This window comes from Microtus oregoni, unplaced genomic scaffold, assembly GCF_018167655.1.
Source record: "Microtus oregoni isolate MIOR12 unplaced genomic scaffold, Mior012 000002F_ref0000024, whole genome shotgun sequence".
Classification (NCBI taxonomy): domain Eukaryota; kingdom Metazoa; phylum Chordata; class Mammalia; order Rodentia; family Cricetidae; genus Microtus; species Microtus oregoni.
The window spans coordinates 49,096,138-49,114,413 of record NW_024543061.1 but is presented as its reverse complement, the minus strand read 5'-3'; the positions used below and the strand labels follow the sequence as shown (position 1 = coordinate 49,114,413).

General features: G+C 43.5%; 1 protein-coding gene across 11 annotated transcripts in view; it reads right to left on the bottom strand.

Annotated features, from left to right (window-relative positions):
- Itpr1 (inositol 1,4,5-trisphosphate receptor type 1) overlaps window positions 1–18,276 on the bottom strand; it is a 339,707-nt gene that overhangs the window by 299,340 nt on the left and 22,091 nt on the right. For 10 of the 11 annotated variants that reach the window (XM_041641645.1, XM_041641653.1, XM_041641709.1 and 7 more), the window contains exons 3-4: window positions 16,195–16,302; window positions 11,951–12,021 (exon numbers count right to left, since the gene is read on the bottom strand). In XM_041641645.1, coding sequence (XP_041497579.1) covers window positions 11,951–12,021; window positions 16,195–16,286 — 163 coding nt within the window. In that variant the 5' untranslated portion in view covers window positions 16,287–16,302. The remainder of the gene's footprint in view (window positions 1–11,950; window positions 12,022–16,194; window positions 16,303–18,276) is intronic. The other variant, XM_041641727.1, reaches the window with a different exon arrangement.

The window sequence follows — 18,276 nt, the reverse complement described above, 5'->3', positions numbered from 1 at the left end:
CTCTGCTAAGCTTGTAATGGTATCAGAAGGCAGGACTGCCATCACAAGCAAAGGGCCTATCAGTTACTGAAGCTGATCAAGACTTGTGAAGGAAAGCACCTGAGGACTTCCTTTCCAAAGGCCAGTGTCTGTCAGGAATATCCTCCCAATGGCTGCCACATTCAGTAAAACCTACAAAACTGAGAGGTTAAGGTTGGCCTCCTATGGATATATGAAAGTAGTTTTTAAGTACAAACAGATCAGTGTTATAGAATATGGCAAGAGGCAGAACCATACTGGGTCTTTCTGAGAGATGTCCTAAAAGCTGCTTATGACATATCCAGTTGCTATGGCTTTTAGGTATTGGGCACTTAGGCTTCGTCATACACGCTGGCAGTGGTTCATGTGCACTGGGTCATCATGAGACAGTATCACCACTATTTTATGGATCAGCAGCAGCAGGAGGAGGGGAAAATGAGGCTTGGAAGGTTTACTAGGCCTGTCCACAGCCACCTCGCTAGTAAAAGGCAAGGCAAAGGCTTGGACCCACATCTGACCCCCCAGCCAGGCTCCAGCCACTCCACTCCACTGACTCTCCACAGCCACTTCCTTGCTCGCTGCAAGCACATTCAGCAGGACCTTAACTTGGCAGGCTTTTGTTTTTGCCATTTGTTGATCTTTGCACATATTCAGTCATTCCATCTCTCCACCATTTTGCAACCTTCTCCGCCGACTAGACTGAACCCATTTGGTTTCCCAAGAACCTCTCAGCATGACTGCTGGATCTACACTCTCTCCAGCTGTTTGCTGATCCATGGCCCAACCATAGGGCTTCCACAGGAAGCCGAGCAGAAGAACAGCTGGGTCCTTTGGTGCAAAAACAGACACTGTCAAAGGAGAGCATCTACCTAACCTCTGTCCTAGAGCAGAAATTCTATCTCTGAGCCCCCAACAGATGCTCAGTACCAATTGACCAGAGGAAACACCTAGATATGGGAGTCTTCAGGAGTAACCAATCCAGACTTACAGTCAGGACCAAGCTCTTTACAGCTAAAGCACTCGGCTCACTCTTCGCCAAGTCCCACAGACTTCCTAGTTCAACTTGGAAGAGGCACCTATCATTGTCTCTGTAGGAAGCCTGCAGGAGCCAAAGGGTCTGTTAAATGCCCCAAAGTCTCTCCTCAGATCTTCTGTCCCTGGGACACAGTCTGTCTATCAAAAGCAGAGTTAGGAAGTCACTAAGCAGCTCCTCAGCCCTACACTGACTCCTCTGGTGGCAATGACTGTGATAAACCAGTCCCTACACCTAGGCATAAAGACTGCAAAGGTGGGAGTGCCCAAACAAGGGAGGGGTGTGTGGTGTGTGCTCACACACGTGATGAGAAGTGCTACTACAGCTTGTCTACAACGTGGTCTCGCACTCTTGAGTTGAGACCTTGCCTCTTGCTGACCTGCTGACCCTCCGTTAGCTCTATTTCTACTGGACAACATGCCTGTTTGATTTGGTTTGTAGCAAGAGGCCCTAGACAGCTTCTGAGCAGCACAACTCTACCAGTTCTCCAGATGTGAGTTCAAATCTAGGTCCAGTCTGGCTTCCCACACTCTCAAGAGTCAAGGCACCCAACTGTCAAATAGAGACAATAACACCACCTGCATCATGGGGTTGATTTAACCATTACTAGTAAATGAACATAGCCCTGCCAAAAGGCCAGACACAAGGCAGTCAAGGAATTTTGAAATTGAAAACTTCACAGGGGCAATAAAAATTCAATGTTAAAAAAACAAAACAAAACAAAAATAACCTCTGAGGACAAATTAGTTTTCTCTCCTGATCACAAACACCTATGATGATCAATTTATAGAGAAAGGTTTGTTGAGCTAACCATTTTGGAGCTGGTGATTGGTTGTCCCTACAGCAAAGCAGCATAATACAGTGAGAGCATGTGGTGGAACAGTCAACTCAGTAAGAAAAGGAGAGAAAGAAGTCCAGGACATCTCCTACCCCAAGCCAAACCATACAAAAGGTCTAAAGACTTCTCACTAGGCCAACATTTTTAAGGTACCACCACATCCTTGCCCAAATCTTTTATACTGTGAGTCTTTGGGGGCCAATCAAGATCCAACATGTAGCCAAAAAATGAGACCAACTGCAGCCCACTTTCCAGGGAGAAGACAAGCCTTTATAGAACTACCAGATTCACATCTTTTGGAAAGAGATTACAGCATGAGACAGCATACTAAAAAGATCAGAGGCCAGTTGACTTGAAATGTCATCAATGAAAACACAGTTGGGCTGAGAACCACGAAATGTCAAACGAGGAAAAACACTGACTCCCCTTCAACCGACTTTTACTAAGAATCAACATTATAAGCAGTGGGTCAGGCAGGCGAGGCAATGCATGGTACTTCCACATGCCCCAAAGTCTAGGGGAGAAGACAAAAGTAGAAGACAGCTGTAATAAACACTATACTGGAAGGTCAGGTTTATAGAAAGATCATATCTCTAGTCTGTAGATTGTGCTCAGAATGACATAGTTGGAGAGCTCACAGCAGAGGCAACTGAGAAATGGAATGATTTTCACTAGGACAAAAAAAAATAAGGCAAAAGTTGTGTTGGAGCCAGACAACTTCTGGTTCTGTCATTTTTAGCTATATCATCTTGGGCCAAACATCCCACATCCTGTATGTCAGTTCCCCATCTATAAAAGAGCACCTCCTTTTAGAATTGTTCTAAGACCAAATGAACTGATGTATATAAAGGAAACTGTACAAATTAAATAAACTGATTTAACTAATTTAATTAAGACTGTGCAAAGCACTCAGAACCATTTATTTGTATTTATAGATGGCAGATTACTCACAAAGGAAGATGGGACAAAGGGGGGGGGGGGTGCGCACGCGCACACCTTTAATCCATGATCCCGAAGAGAAAAAGGAAACTCCAGGCAGTCTGACTCCAATTTTGACACAGCATCATTCTCTGTCCCAGCAGACTAGTTACACAGCTCTAACTTCCTCGCTTGTCAAACGAGGTTATCATAAGCTCAAGTGATTCACCTCGTGTTTGTCTTCACTGATGCCCTGAAGACAAGATTATAAGAACCTTCTGCCAAAAGGAAAGTCCTTAATCAACCACTACATACTGCTGTCAGAAGAACCATATAATGATATGACAATTTGACCCAATTACACTGGGCTGGGATTTCAAAATCCATTTGTTCTTGAGTGAAGGAAGCCACATCGCGTCAGTGAGATTGAATTAGATGACATGGTAATCATATTTATTATGCTAGGAACATTTTCAGTATACACAGTTGAAAATTATTCTCCATTAGCAAGGGATTAACTATTAGGGTAACTGAATATGAAACAGACAAGATTGTCCTGTTTTCCAATAGGTGACTCAGATACTCAAGAATGAATGGACTCAAAGCATGAGAATACCCATGCTCACTCATTATGCAAGGGACCTCAGACATGCATCTCATATTTTCCACAAAGTGGGCAGAAACATAGGGAGCTACTCGCAGGAGTGTGTGGGACTCCTGCAATAATCAAGCTATAGGAACCAGCCCCACTGATTGTGTAACACCCTAGAAGCATTCTAGGTTGCCCAGGGAATTGATTTAAATTACAGCTTTGTTCCCTTTAAATGGAGTCTGTTGGTACAAGATTGAGATAAGCTAGCAAATCTGAAATGAAGATTACAAAAACCTACTAATCTTTTTATTAAAATTGAATTGACTTTGTGAATAAAGAACAAGTTGCAAGAGCCTCTCCTACAAGACAGCTTCAAGCATGCGCAATATTGTCAAAATGTTCTGTGGCATGTATCTGACATGTCCCTTAAATAGACTGATTTTTCTCCACTACTTAATAAGACAGGAAAAAAATAAATTCTGTATTCCCATCATGGATTAGAATCAGAAGAACAAACAAAATTTAAGTTCGGCCCTCCCTTTTACCTGTAGGTATTTAAAACTAAATAAGATATGGGTTCATTTTTTGGATGCCTTGCCAAAAGGAGGGGGGTTGCTTAGCAACAATTAAAACAATGTGCAGCAAAGGAGCAGGATTTGAAAGAAACCTACGCCAATAAGCTTTCTTTAATCACCCTGGAAGACCTCTGTGACCCAAGATCCTGGCTGTGACTCCTTGTGGCCCCAGGGTGAAGTCTGGCTGTTTCCTTCTTATCTTGACAGAGACAACTTGTAATCCCAGGGAGATCGGGACCTACTTCTCAGCAGCATGAGGCTCCTGAATACCAACGCTTTCTTGTGAAATATTAACCTGCCCATTTCCAGTCCTGGCTGCAATGTTTGGAGTTGGAAGGGATTGGAAGAGTTACTTCATTTAAACTGCATTAACAAATGGAGAAACTAAGACATACAGACAGAATGATCTCTCCAAGATAACGAAGCAGCTTTTTCTAGCTTTGGCCTCAGACGGTATCCTTTCCTCAACATCCTACCTTAACTGCAGGCAAGTCTATGATCTAGTAAGTAGGTTTAGCCATTTATATCACTGAGCTTGAAATAAGCTACTCTTGGTAGAGTCAACTAGTGAAGTTCCCAGGTAGCTTCAAGGCCAACTACAAAGCACATGGACTATATATGAAACACTTCATTCCTTCTTTCCCCACTGAGCCAGCCTATTAAATCTCCAAGACCCCTCACAAAGGGACCGACATCCTGCAAGTACTCTAGACATGAAGAACAAGGGGATCTAGCAAAAGTAGAAAGGCCACAAGCCTGCATCTCGGACCCACAGCTATGCACTGGGCCTCAGAGGGACTCACCCTGGAAAGCTATGTGCTCTTCTCTAGGATCATCCCAAGAGCTAGACTCCCAGGCTGTCAATGTAGGCCCCAGGCTGAGAAACAAGACATTTTCAGCCAACACCCAAGATGAAATGCTCAGACACTGGGCTACACTGGCCTGAACTGGGCCCAAAATGGCACTACAAATAGGCCCCAAATCATACAGAGTATGCGTACTCCTGAGCTTGTGTTGGGAGCAACTAAGGAGTCATTTTGCCAAAGGGTCCAGGCCTTCCTTCCTTCTTAGCATTCCTTCTCATTGAAACAATCCTCAGTAAAAGCTAGGAAGAATGTAAGAACAAAAAAGAAACATCTTGTCTGTTCTCAATTTGAAATTATGCCAGTGACAAGGGTCATGCCCTTAGAGAACCCCTGAGCCAGGGGTTGAAAATGATCTACAGGACAGAGAGAGGAAAAGCAGAGTTTGCCCTCAGGACTCTGACATTCAGGCTCACCGTAACACTGGAGCCAGCTCCTAACATCTGTTAGCCTAAATAGCATTAGGTATGAAGCAGATGTGCCCTGCTCTGGGGAGGCACTACAGACAAAGGTACACATGAAGAGTGTCACTATTTACTCTGCTCTCATAGGACACAGGAAAGTACTTTGCCCACTACCCTTCTGCTTACATACGGAACTGCTGTGGTGTGGGAACAGATGACTTCCCAGAGAATGCAGGTAACTTTTCTCCCTGACATATGGAAGGTAACCAATAAATGTTTGTTGAATGAATGACAACCAGCCTAGGAAGCGGCATCTGTCTATGGGCGAGTTACTCAACTTCTTGGAGCCTCCATTTCCTCTGCTGCATAAACATCAATATCCACCCCCAAGGAAGTGGATCACTGGACTGAGCTCCCAAGGTCCCAATGAGGAGCGGAAGGAGGGAGAAGATGAGCAAGGAAGTCAGGACCACGAGGGGTGTACCCACCCACTGAGACAATGGGGCTGATCTAATGGGAGCTCACCAAGGCCAGCTGGACTGTGACTGAAAAAGCATGGGATAAAACCGGACTCTCTGAACAGGGCGAACAATGAGGACTGATGAGAAGCCAGGGACAATGGCACGGGGTTTTGATCCTACTTCATGTACTGGCTTTGTGGGAGCCTAGCCAGTTTGGATGTTCACCTTCCTAGACATGAACGGAGGGGGGCGGACCTAGGACTTTCCACAGGCAGGGAACCCTGACTGCTCTTTGGACTGGAGAGGGAGGGGGAGAGGAGTTTAGGGAGGAGGGGGAGGGAAATGGGAGGTTGGGAGGAGGCAGATACTTTTTTTTTCCTTTTCTCAATAAAAAAAATTAATAAAAAAATAAAATAAAATAAAAATAAAAAGGCGTCATTCACCAGAGCAATACTTTGCATGAAGGAGATGGTCTTTCAATGTGATCAACTGTTAAATATTAGATGGGTCTGTCTCTCCAGAAAGCCCTAAGACTCTTAAACCACACAAAACTATGTCCAAATCAACCTGCTGCTCATCATCCCGCCTACCCCCATCAGCAGAGCCAGCAGTTGGTACACCATGTTGTCTCAGTCATCCACCAGCTTAGGTGGGATAACAGTGTTCGAAATCCATCACACTGTGGGACGAGAAAGGGAATCCAGGGGCAGGAAAGACACCCGAAACATGCTGGCACACTGCAGTCTGGTGCAAACCCCTCACCCATTGATGTATCTACTTAAAGGATGTGATTTGTTTCCTTTCACTTCAGTTCTTCCCCACTCGATTTCTCTTTCTCCTTCCCTACCCCTCCTTTCCCATGCTGTCCTTCCTCTCCTCTTTCTGAGTCAGGGTCCTCCCTCAGGAGTCAACTTACCATCTTGCTCTCACACTCTCCTAAGTGCTGGGGTTCCAGGTATGGACCACCCTGCCTGGCTTTCCCACCTTCAATGTAAACTCCTCTTCGAAAAGATTTTTTTCAGAAGCTCAATGCTTTCCATAAATTTAAAATGCTACAGTTTACTGACGCTGATATGCTAACTGGTCACTGGTCCAAGGTCATGAATATGGGGCCAAGGTTGTTCTCTTACAGTGAAAGTTTCAAGGATAAAAATTCGACCATTGCCCCAGTGTGGGAAAGAGATTACACAATAGATGGTGTAACTCGACAGCCTGTTTGATTCCCTCAAAGCCTGAATTCCCTTCTTTCTACTCCAACAACCCTGGAGGTTATGAATGTGAAGCGAGCAGAGGCCCAAGACGAAAATGGGGACTAGCTGTCAGTTTCCATCTTTCCTTTCTAGAAAGTGCTTTTTATATTTAGTATCTTGAAGGGGGAGGGATATGGAGAGATGGGAAGAGCAAAAGATAATACAGAGAAAGGAATTCACTAACCACAAAGTTTCTATTCCTGGTTTCAATCTGATGCTTTCTTCCTTATTCTTCCTAGATTGTGGGCAAAGCTAACATCTATCAGAGAAAACAGTGATTCTGCACCCCCGTGCACATTCAAATGGTACCATAGTGTCCAAAGAACCAAGGTACCGAAATCACTCCAAATCTCAGCTATTTCTTGTCATTACACAGAAGGAGATGACACAGTTCAAATTCATTCAGATATAAAAGTTTGTTTATCCCAACAAACTTTTAGGTCAAGGAAATGACATGCATGAAAAGAGAAATTCATTTTGGAAACGCACTTACGAGCATCAGAGAAAATCAAGGTCACTCAATACTTAACCCTCTGCTTCCACTGGACGAAAGAAAAGCTAGTGCTGTTAAGGCGCAACCCATCCTAATCACTCTGTTTGTCCATATTATCTTCAATTCTACTACCTTGGTAAGGACGGAAAGCCCCTATTCTACAATTTTCTGGGGAAGTTCAGAAAATTATACAGTCTCTCAAGAACACTCAACTTAAACAGGACAGCAATGGACCTTGAGTCTAGGCATGGAGCGTCCATGTGTGCACCCTTATACACATAACATACTCTGTACTAGAATACACCAGCTCCTATTTCTCCTAGGCTTATAGCCGCTGACTAGTCCTCTCATCTTCACTCCTTTCCGTCTCTGTGACCTGGTAAGCACTGTTTTGTTTTCAGTTCTTGGGAATCTTTCAGGACTCCCCATGAGTGAAAACACAGTCCTTTTCTATCTGTCCCTGTCTTACTTCATCGCCACAATGCCGTCCAGGTCCACCTACCTTGTCATAACTGACAGAATGTCCTCAAGTACTAAATTCTTTACACACATTTATCTTATATTCAAGATAGCCAGGTTCAGAGGTTAAATAATATGTCCATATCATACAGGTTAAAAAAAAAAAAACACCATGGAACTTCGATTTGAACCCAGAAAAACTCACTGGTTTAAGGTTCCATATTTTTAAACATCAGGGTTGCAAATCGCAAAAGGAACCCTGATGTCTCCCAAAATAAGAACCCCAAAGTCAGACGTCATGGGGAGTGGAACATAAACAGGCACCCGCCAATTTCCATCTACTAAAGAACGATGTAGAATCGTTCTCGATATGGGAAAGCGGTTGGCAAGCCAACAATGCAAACTAAAGCAAATCCAAGTGACTCAACGAAGCTCTGCTGATTGCTCGGATAAAGGCCCATCATTCCATTGAGCTGCTTGCCAGCATCTCTTTTTTCCATATGTGTTTGTTCAATGCAGGGAGAAAGGGATCCATGAAGAATGAACCAGGAATTCCTGCGAACTGCCCGTCTGCCACTTGCACAATTTCTAAACCACCAAGATGACCTTCAACTTCAAAATGTACTTAACAATCTCTTCTGAAAGAGAGATCTTTTACTTCACTTCTGGGGGAAAGTTCTTGAAGTAGATGACATCACAGCTGAAAAAATGCTTTAAAAAAAAAAAAAAACTTAAACTATTTCCTCCCCAAGTCCCAAGGTGGAGATCTCCCAAGCAGATTGGCCAGGCTTTTTACCTGCATATGGGGAGTTCAGACTCAGCACACAGAGGTCAGGAAGTTCGCATTCTCAAAGTCTGCAGCTCAGCTTATTTCGAACTAGATTTCCCCACTACCACAAAGCAGCCCATAACCTAGAAACTACCTAGAATAATCAATAGACCAAGTCACTGTCTCATTCCTACCTATACAACTAAGTCAGGACATAAAAGGAGCTTGGTTGTTTCCAAATGGCCTCTTCCAAACTGTTGCTCTGATTTCAAAACAGTCTCTTCAAATCAGCCACCAGAGATGCATCTAAGCAAGAGCCACCCTGACCCTACTGCCAGGGAAACATACATGGCTCTGGACTTCCTCTGTACTGATCCTATTTACTTTAACGTCCTAAACCTGTATTCAAACAGCCACTTGATCATTCGTGATTTAAAAAAAAAAAAAAAAAAAAACTGGGAGACATGAAATTAGGTAAGCACAGAAAAATATATACTCTTATTTGTTAAATTTTAAAACCTTAAACTCAGAGAGGCAGGCTGAAGGCTAGAGGTTATTGGGCCAGGAGGTTGGAGAGGGTCAAATGCTATAAGATCTCACTTAGATGGGAGGAGCAGAGACAAAAGATTTATTGTACAACATGGTGACAACAAAGCAAACACTAGAAAACCTCAGAGTAAATTTATAGAACTCAGATCACAAAAGCAACATGAAGAAATCCATGTTAATTAGCCCATTGTAGGCATTCCACAATGCCTGCCAATTTCAAACATACGTATGTACAATTTTGTTAGCTTAAACATGAAAAAGAATATTTTTTTTAAATATTTATTTATTTATTATGTATACAATATTCTGTCTGTGTGTATGACCGCAGGCCAGAAGAGGGCACCAGACCCCATTATAGATGGTTGTGAGCCACCATGTGGTTGCTGGGAATTGAACTCAGGACCTTTGGAAGAGCAGGCAATGCTCTTAACCTCTGAGCCATCTCTCCAGCCCCCGAAAAAGAATATTTGACAATACTTTTTTAAAATAATTAATAGACATTGGTTAACTTCATTCACTGCCTTAAATTCTCATCCAGCTTTGTCTTGGCTCCCAAGACTGAAATGGAACACGAGGTCCTGCTGGACCCAGGACCCAGGACCCAGCCCCCTGCTTCTGTCCAGCATGCCTTTTCTGTGTCCCAACGGCAAAAGCCAAGCCTAATTAGCCCTTCCCTCAGCAAGAAAATTGGTAGTTTGTACTGATTAGCAGTGATTCGTAGCCGTGGTTGCACAAGAGAATAACCCAGGGAGCTTTAGAAAACCCCAGTGCCCAATTAAGTGAGGAACACGGCAGGTGGGAGCAGTTATTAGCATTTTTCATAGCTCTCCAGGTGATTTCCTTGTGCAGCCAAACTGCGGATCCAAACTCCTATTCCCATCTGCCTGAAGCTATGCGGCCACAGGTGAGATACTCGGGTCTGAATCTAATCAATCCCTTCCAATGCAGAGGAGATATGACTCTCCAACTGAGCTAACACAGGCAGCATCCTCTCTCAGCACGGTGACCAACACAGTCAATGTTGGCTTGGGAATTAATTCTCAATGTCACTCATTAAATGACATTATGGTCATTAAATAAATCCTTCATTTCTGCTCTACTCAAGATTTTGCTTTAGAATGACCCATGGAGGAGGAGCTGGCTGTGGAGAAAAAAAAAAAAAATACAGCAGAAGCAATAGCTGCTTCAAGTTTCTGTGACTCATTTTTTTAAAAATAGTTTTCCCTCATCCTCAGGTAAAAACATTCTCCTGATAGCCCCGTGCCAACTGGATACAGCTCAACACCATGCTGCATCCAAATGGCTCCTTTCCATCTGAACGCCTGCCTTCTATTTCATCCTAATCTCTTTAGCTTTCATCCACAGGAGTCAAACAGTTTCTAAATCGCTCAACACAAAGAATTTAGAAGTCAGATGATAAGATCTGCAGCTGGTGGCTGCTGAGCCCTGGATGACTGATGCTGTGAGTCAAATCCCTAAGACAGTGGGTTCCCAACCCCACTGCACCGAAAAATCACTATGTCACCAGGATGGTCAAGTGGTTAAGGCACTGGACTCAAGATCCAACAGACATCAGTCTGCAGTGGTCTGAGCCACGCTCTCAGTAGGACTTCCTTATGCATCCATTTCTCCTTGTTGTAAGAGGTGGGAGGATGCCTTATGGATCTCACTGACCATTGGAGTCCGTGCACTCAAACTCACATGCTGAAAGGAGAAAACCAACTCCAGCAAATATCCTCTTACCCCTCCCATGGTACACACATGTACATACACAAAATTCATAAACAAATAAAAATAGTAAATGTAATTCTTAAACCACCTTGGAAGCTTTAAAATAAAAAGATGCTACTGCAGAGCTGTGTGCAGTGGCACACACCTTTAATCCCAGCAGTGGAGACAAAGGAAAAGGAGGATCTTTGTAAAATCGAGGTCAGCCTGGTCTACACAGTAAGTTCCAGAATAGCCAGAACTACATAGTGAGATTTTTTAAAAACAACCAACCAACCAACAAACAAAAAGCAGTGCCCAATCTTAAGGGTTAATTTAATTGGTCCAGAGCATCTATGGAATTGAAAGTACTCTTTAGATAATTCTAACATGTGGTTCAAACTGAGAAGCAACACAACAGAAGTCAGAAACAAAGAGATGGTATATGAGAGGCCAACAACCTTTTGAGAAAAATTAAAAACACAGGACTACAAAAGGCGACATTAATAGGCAAGTTGCCCTGCTCTACCTTTTAGCTTAACCTCAAGCACAATAATCAAGAATATCTCATTCCAGGTAAGGCAGCTAAGAATTACCAAGGCCCTAAGAGGGATCATGAGATCTGCTGAAATAGCCCATGCTCCCTGTGACTGGATCCTTAAATCTCATCTGTTTGGAGAAATAGCTTTGCTAACGAAAAGCTTTCAGATGAATTAGCACTTGGCAGCACATATTCTGTAGACAAACTAAGGCCCTTATAAAAGCCATGCCAATCTTGACTAAGAATTTATTTACACATTTTTTTTCAGGAATTTTTAATGCCAGGACTTGAATCTGATTTTGAAAAATATACTTAAGTAAATAAACCTCAGGTTGCTACAGGAAGGAAGAAAGGAGTGGAAGCAGAAAGGGAGGGAGGCAGGGAGGGAGGGAGGGCCAGCTGCCCTCACAGTCAGAGGAACACCCTTCATAAGTTATCACGGAAGCCCAGGTGACCACTCCATCAAAGCCACTACTTTACCTCTGAATTTCTTGGGTGGATTGTTAAGGTCCCCAGCTTCTGGCTGCACAACACAGCGATCATCAACCAGGCTGCAAAAAGAAAAATAAATAAATGTTGCATCACACCAAGCCTACGGAAATACAAACATCAATAAGCATTATGTAAAAGCAGAATATCCCAGGGCTTTTCCTATGTAACATTTAGAATGCCATGTTCCTCTGCCAGGGAGTGTTGGCCAAGGAGTGAAATATTCTATGTACGGAGTGAAATAAACCTAAACCCATGGCCCAGCAATCTGCTTTTGTGATGGACATGTTACTGTTTTCTGTAGCTCCTTTTTCCCAGAACCACATCTGTGACAGATTTGCATACCAACATGCAACGTTGCTGAGGTCTGAAAAGCTCAGCCAAGGGTCAGTGCATTCGATGAATGGTAGGTGAGGAGCCAACCCTGCACCAGGAACTATACCAAGTCCTAGAATGTAGACTCGAGTGAACCAAGCCCCAGCACTGAAAGCTCAAGGCTTGGGGGTAGAAGCCATAAAAAGAGGCTAACAAGTAAGGTGTAAGGCAAGAAGGAAGAAAAGAGAACAGTCAGGGGCCGTCTGGGCCAGATGCCTTCTGAAGCTGCAGGCAGAGGAAGATGTTTCAGAACTGTTCAAAAGCTGAAGTAGAGGTTGAAGCATGAGGACTGGAGCAGCTTCTGGTAATGGGAACCCAGTACAAAAGCACAGAAATGGGAAGGGCTTGGGGCTTCAAATGCACAATGATGTTACAAATAAGTAATAGTCCCAGATTACATTAGGACTGATAAATCAAATTCTGACTTCATTAAAACTTAATTTAACTTGCATAATTCTTTTTAGGAGAATCACAAGAAATATAAACATATTTTTGAACTTCTGAGACACTAAGATACTATGAAGTTACATGACCTACCCAAGTTTCTAAAACTAGGAGAGCCAGCTCATTTTCCACACGACCATGGAACTTGATCCCAGGTACCATGCTAGGATTTTTAGAACCTTTTCCATTAACCTATGCTGCCTCTTATTCCAAATGCAAGGGACCACTAAATATTCAACTTTGACCTTTCCTATTCTTTCCTCCAAAACTGACCTTTACCTCCTGAAGTCTGCCCTGTTTTCAAGGCCCTAATTCTGAGTGTCATTTCCTAAACTAAACTATATATCCCCACAGAAGCCTTTCTTGCTTATAAACTCTCTCCTCCATTCTCCCAACCAAGCTTGTATGGAAGCAATGGAGTAGGTTCCCTGCTTTGTGGTTTATAAGATGCTCAAGGCTGAAGTTCAGTATCTGCCCAGTGAACTGAATCAGTGTGAAGAGTATCCCACTTTTGCCCTCAATACACAAGATCCCACTAAGCATCAGCAAGAGGCACAGTGTGGTCAGTGGCCTGGGGGTTTTCTACAAAAATCAAGAGTACAATGTACACATATAAAATCTCTACCCTGTGCCCTTGTATGGACAATACAAGTTCAGTGAGGTCACCAAAGCTAATCCAATACTTAAAAGGGTAGACTCCGAATCCAAAGTAAGTGCTGGTGATATAGTCCAGTGGGAGAGTTCTTACTTATTATGTATAAGACACTGGATTTGGTCCAAACACAATACAAAGCTGCACTAATGATCAAATTCCAACAAGAGGTAGTGATAGGAGGAAGGAGCTCATTGAGCATAGACTGTAGATAGCATTACGGTACCAGCTAAGGGCATGTTATTACGTGATTTCACTGGCCCCTTGTCTCAGAACTTCATCTGTAAAACCAAAGAATTGCTTTCAAGAGTCTCCACTCAGGCAATGTTCAGATACTTTCTGCTTCTAAATGTATCAATTTCAGAGTCCTATCACAAGCCCAACCCTCCTACCCAGGCACACTGAAATTCTGTTCCTAGAAGGGATCTAAGAGCCTTTGTTCTTAAGAAGCTCCAAAGGTGATTTAACATGCACACCAGTGTAGATTCACATACGCGCTGGTTCTCCACGGTCCTGCTGGAATGCTAAAGTTCAGTGAGTGGAAAGCCACTGAGATGTACCTACCAACAGTCTATAAAAACACCTGTCTGGGGGCCAGACAAGTCCCATGAAGAGACTGACAGTCACTCATTTGTGTCTATGACTGGTCCTTCATAAATGTTAAGCACATCCCAAGAAGTGGGAGGGAGGTCAAATTTAACTTTCCAGGTTAATGTTTATGCAAGCTACTCTCAAGTATGTGGGAGTGTAAAGGTAAATTATCCTCATCTAAAGGAAGAACCAGTATCCAAAGTTTAAAAAACACGCACCTGAACTTTATGAGGGACTCAACACAGAACACTTGAGAAAAACGTTAAAGCCAAAGAACACGCCCCTCTAAGAATTTTAAGAACGGTGCACACCTACAAATGTGCACTTAGAAACTGAGGCAGGAGGACTGCAAGTTCAAGGCCAGATTAGGCTCAAAATAATAATATAATGCTGGGCTGTGGTGACAGATGCCTTAAATCCCAGCACTTGGCAGGCAGAGGCAGGCAGATCTCTTCTGAGTTCAAGGCCAGCCTAGTCCACACAGAGAGTTTCAGGATAGCCAGGGCTACACAGAGAAACTCTGTCTCAAAAAACAAACAACATTAATAATAATAATTAATAACAATAATATGAAATAATGGATATCCTCCTGAAAGGGAAAATAGGAAAGGAAGCTAAGATTTTAGGGACCCAACATCTGTGAGGTCAGAGGCCACAGAGGAAACATAGGTATACGATGGGGCTGAGGCTGACAAGCACTCAGATAGGCTGTGAGCAGACAAGGAAGCCAGAAGAAACTGCCCTACAAAGGTTGTGTGTTAGGACTCCTGGCCTTGGAGACCTAAGTCTTCTGAGCTCTGAAACTTGGGCAGGTGACTGCCCTGCCTGAAGCACACAAGTGTCATCTCCATACACAGTGAGGATGGCGGTGCTCACCATGATGAGGGTGCTCAGGAGCTAAGGGGATAATGGAGGCACAGGACTTAGAACAGCCCCTGGTACACAGTGAACACCCACCGGGCTCAGGGAGTGCTTACCACTGCTGTACCGTATTGTAGTCAATGCTGAAAAATAAGAAGAGGTGAAAATTTTAACCACAGGTGATAAAGAAAGATGGCCATCATCAGAGAGGCCCAAGTAACAGGAAGCCTGTTGCCCAAAGCCACGGAAGATTAACTGTTAAGGGTAGGTCTACTACGCAGAGAGACCAAGCATAGAAAGAAGCCGTGGGTGAGTTCTGAAAATAAACTCTCTATAGAGTGAAAGCACGGGTCTAACTGAGGTATAATTCTGGTATCTGAAATAATTTCCTCATGGGGAGTGGAATAACCTGAATGAGCGCTTAACAATACTTACTTTGCACAAATACCAGAAAATAAGTACGCTTCCAGTAATAGCTGTAATTACAACGGACAATCTGGCTGCTGTAAGAACGGGCTTTTGGAAAATCTGCTAGCCTGCCTTCTGCCCCCATTTATTTGAGACTAGGTCTTGCCAAAATCAACAATGCCACCCAGGCCTAGCTACTCCTTCCTACACAAAGACGGCAGAGCATTCCTGACTATTCTGGAATGAGCCATCTTGATTCTCCATTCTGTCTCTGTCTGCCTTTGGGGGCTACTCTACTCTACACTTCCTCCCGGAGACAACAGGAGTGGGAGGGGAAAGGAAGAAAATGGCTAGAGGCACGCGATGGAATATATTCATATCCTTCACAGCTGAGTGACGACCGAAGGCAGCACAAGTGAACAAAAGTGATTTCAGAACTTGGTACAGTTTGAAACTTTCAAATGCATTTGGTTATTTAAAGTAGGAAAGGTTCTGTTTCAAAGAAGATAGATAAGCATGCAACCAGTAACGTTCTTTGCTCAGACTAGACACGAGCCACTGGGTGAAAAGACAGCCAAGAAGCTTTCCCACAAAGCCAAAAAGCACTTCTTTGGGTCTGTCTACATGAATCTTTAAACTGCACTCCCTTTCTTAAATCTTCTTCTTCTCATATAAGAGAAGACTACAACAAATTCAAAATTAACAGAGCCTTAAACTACAAAGGTGTTGTTCTTTTGAGACTGACAGAAATGTTTCTGTGTAAAGGTGACGTGACTAATACGGGATCCGCTAATTTCATGATGGCCTTGGGAGAGCCGAGTAATGAGGACAGCATTCTTAGCTTACAAAAAGAAGATGTTATGATATCTTAAACAACCCCCGATAAGGACTTCCCCACTCTTACCCCAAGGTGCTGATAAATCCATTCGTAGATCCCTCCGCATACAGAGAACAAATGTCTCCAATATGTAGGAAACTAGACATTTTGTCAGACATGTCTTTGTTGAAAATCCTAGACAAAGTAAAACATGCAACATTGTTAGCAAAAGAGAAATGATGAGGGAGGGAAAAAATGTCACAGAGATTTGGCTTAGCTCCTTTTCCCCCAAGTGCATTACTTAAAATTTAAATTTAAATAGGCATTTGACAAGCAGGCGATTCCATAAGCCAAATGAGGACATACGCAACTACATTCTGTCCTGTGTGTTAAATTCTGGATATTCCAATCACAGTGCCATCTGATTCAAACAAAGCCACATCCGGGTCAGGCTCAGCACTTGGAGGACCCCTCAGCAAAACTGACTGCCCAGACAGCAGGGAACCCAGCCAGGAACTCCAGCTACTAAGGATCTGGAAAGTCTGACGTACGACATATTAACATATCCAGTGTACCTCATGGAACATGAAGTCAGAAGGAAACACCTGGTACAAAACTTAGGACTGGCAAAGCCGTGGGGCCTGGGTTAAGGGACCAAAGCAACAAAATGACATTAATCAAAGGAAACTTGGGAACAAGTTTCACAGGGCCTTAGAGGTCTTTTCAAAGGCCAACAACAGCGCAGTCCCACACAAATGCTGCTACATGTCTTTCCTTCTTTATCAGGAAATACTCCCAGGTGGAGCAAGACCCTTGCCCAGAGCCAGGCCCAAACCCTTTCCCATTCGGGCGCTAATTAATAGTAAATGTCCCTGGCTAGATTACATGGCTAGTTAGAAGTAGTTTTAAAAAATATATACTCCTCAATTCTAGGAAATGTCTACAACGCCCAGAAACTATTAAATACACACACAAACAAACAAAAATATTGAAGTGATTCCTAACAACAGTTTTCGCCGGGGCCATGAACACTGAGGAACGGGAGCCAACTGCATGACGTTAAATTGACATTCAGCAAACAAACTCAGTCATGTGGGAAGCAACGGCGCTGGTGTGGACCGCAGAGTTTCCCAATGCTTCCTCAGCATCTGGTGTGTAGATGCATGAAGTGTCGGGGTTTTCCTCCAAGCCAAGACTCCTCTGAACACCTTTCCCCCTCTACTGACTCAAATAAATCATTTACTCCACAGGGCCATGAGAGCTGTAATGACGTGCAGGGGTAAAAGGCCCTCTCTTCCTTCTAACCTCTCCGGGTGCCAAGTTTTCCTCTGCAAACTTCTGGAAGCATTCTCCTCCCTCAGCAGGAATGCCAGATGCGGCAAGCAAGCTGTTGAGAGAAGCACCTCCCCTGCCTCTGAGAAGCTGCAGGGAAAGCTGCCCACCGCTCCAACGACCCAGACACTTCAGGAGAGGCAGACGTACGCTTATTTATAGAAGAGTCAGCAACCGAGAACATAATCAGCTCTCAGACAGAACAGCCCTCATCTCTAGAGCTGGAGGAAGCACCGTCAAAGAGCATGCAGAGGAACAATATGCCAGTTACTGCTCTAGAACCGAGTCAATCACGCTGCTATTTCTTCCTAGCGATGTTGTAGCTAGAGCCAAATCAATGTTTTGAACAACACACACAAAGGAGACACCAATGGAAACCACACAGCCCCAAAAATCACTATCACTTTTTATGACCTACAATTTAAAGGCTTTGTTATCGGGAACCAGAAAGTTAGTATACTTCTGGGACCAATATCTCCTTTCTGGTGAAAATGGAAGAGTTTTGAGATGCCATTGTATGTTGGCCTTGAACCCAAGAGTCTACTGCCTTGGCTCAGCCTCTTGAGTATTGAAATTAAAGCAGGCACACCACACCTGGCTCATGATTATACAGAACTGTATGTATGCTGGGCACGTGCTCCACCTCTGAGCTATACCCTCCATCCAAAACTGTGATCTATTTTAAGTGAAATGGGAGACTGTATATAATAAAAACACAAGATGATTGCTTTGCTTCCCTGGCACTAAGGATTGAACTCAGGGTTTTGATAGGCTAGGTGAGTGCTCTGTTACATAGCTGTATCCCAGTTGTGAAACTAATTCTTAGAAAACATTTCT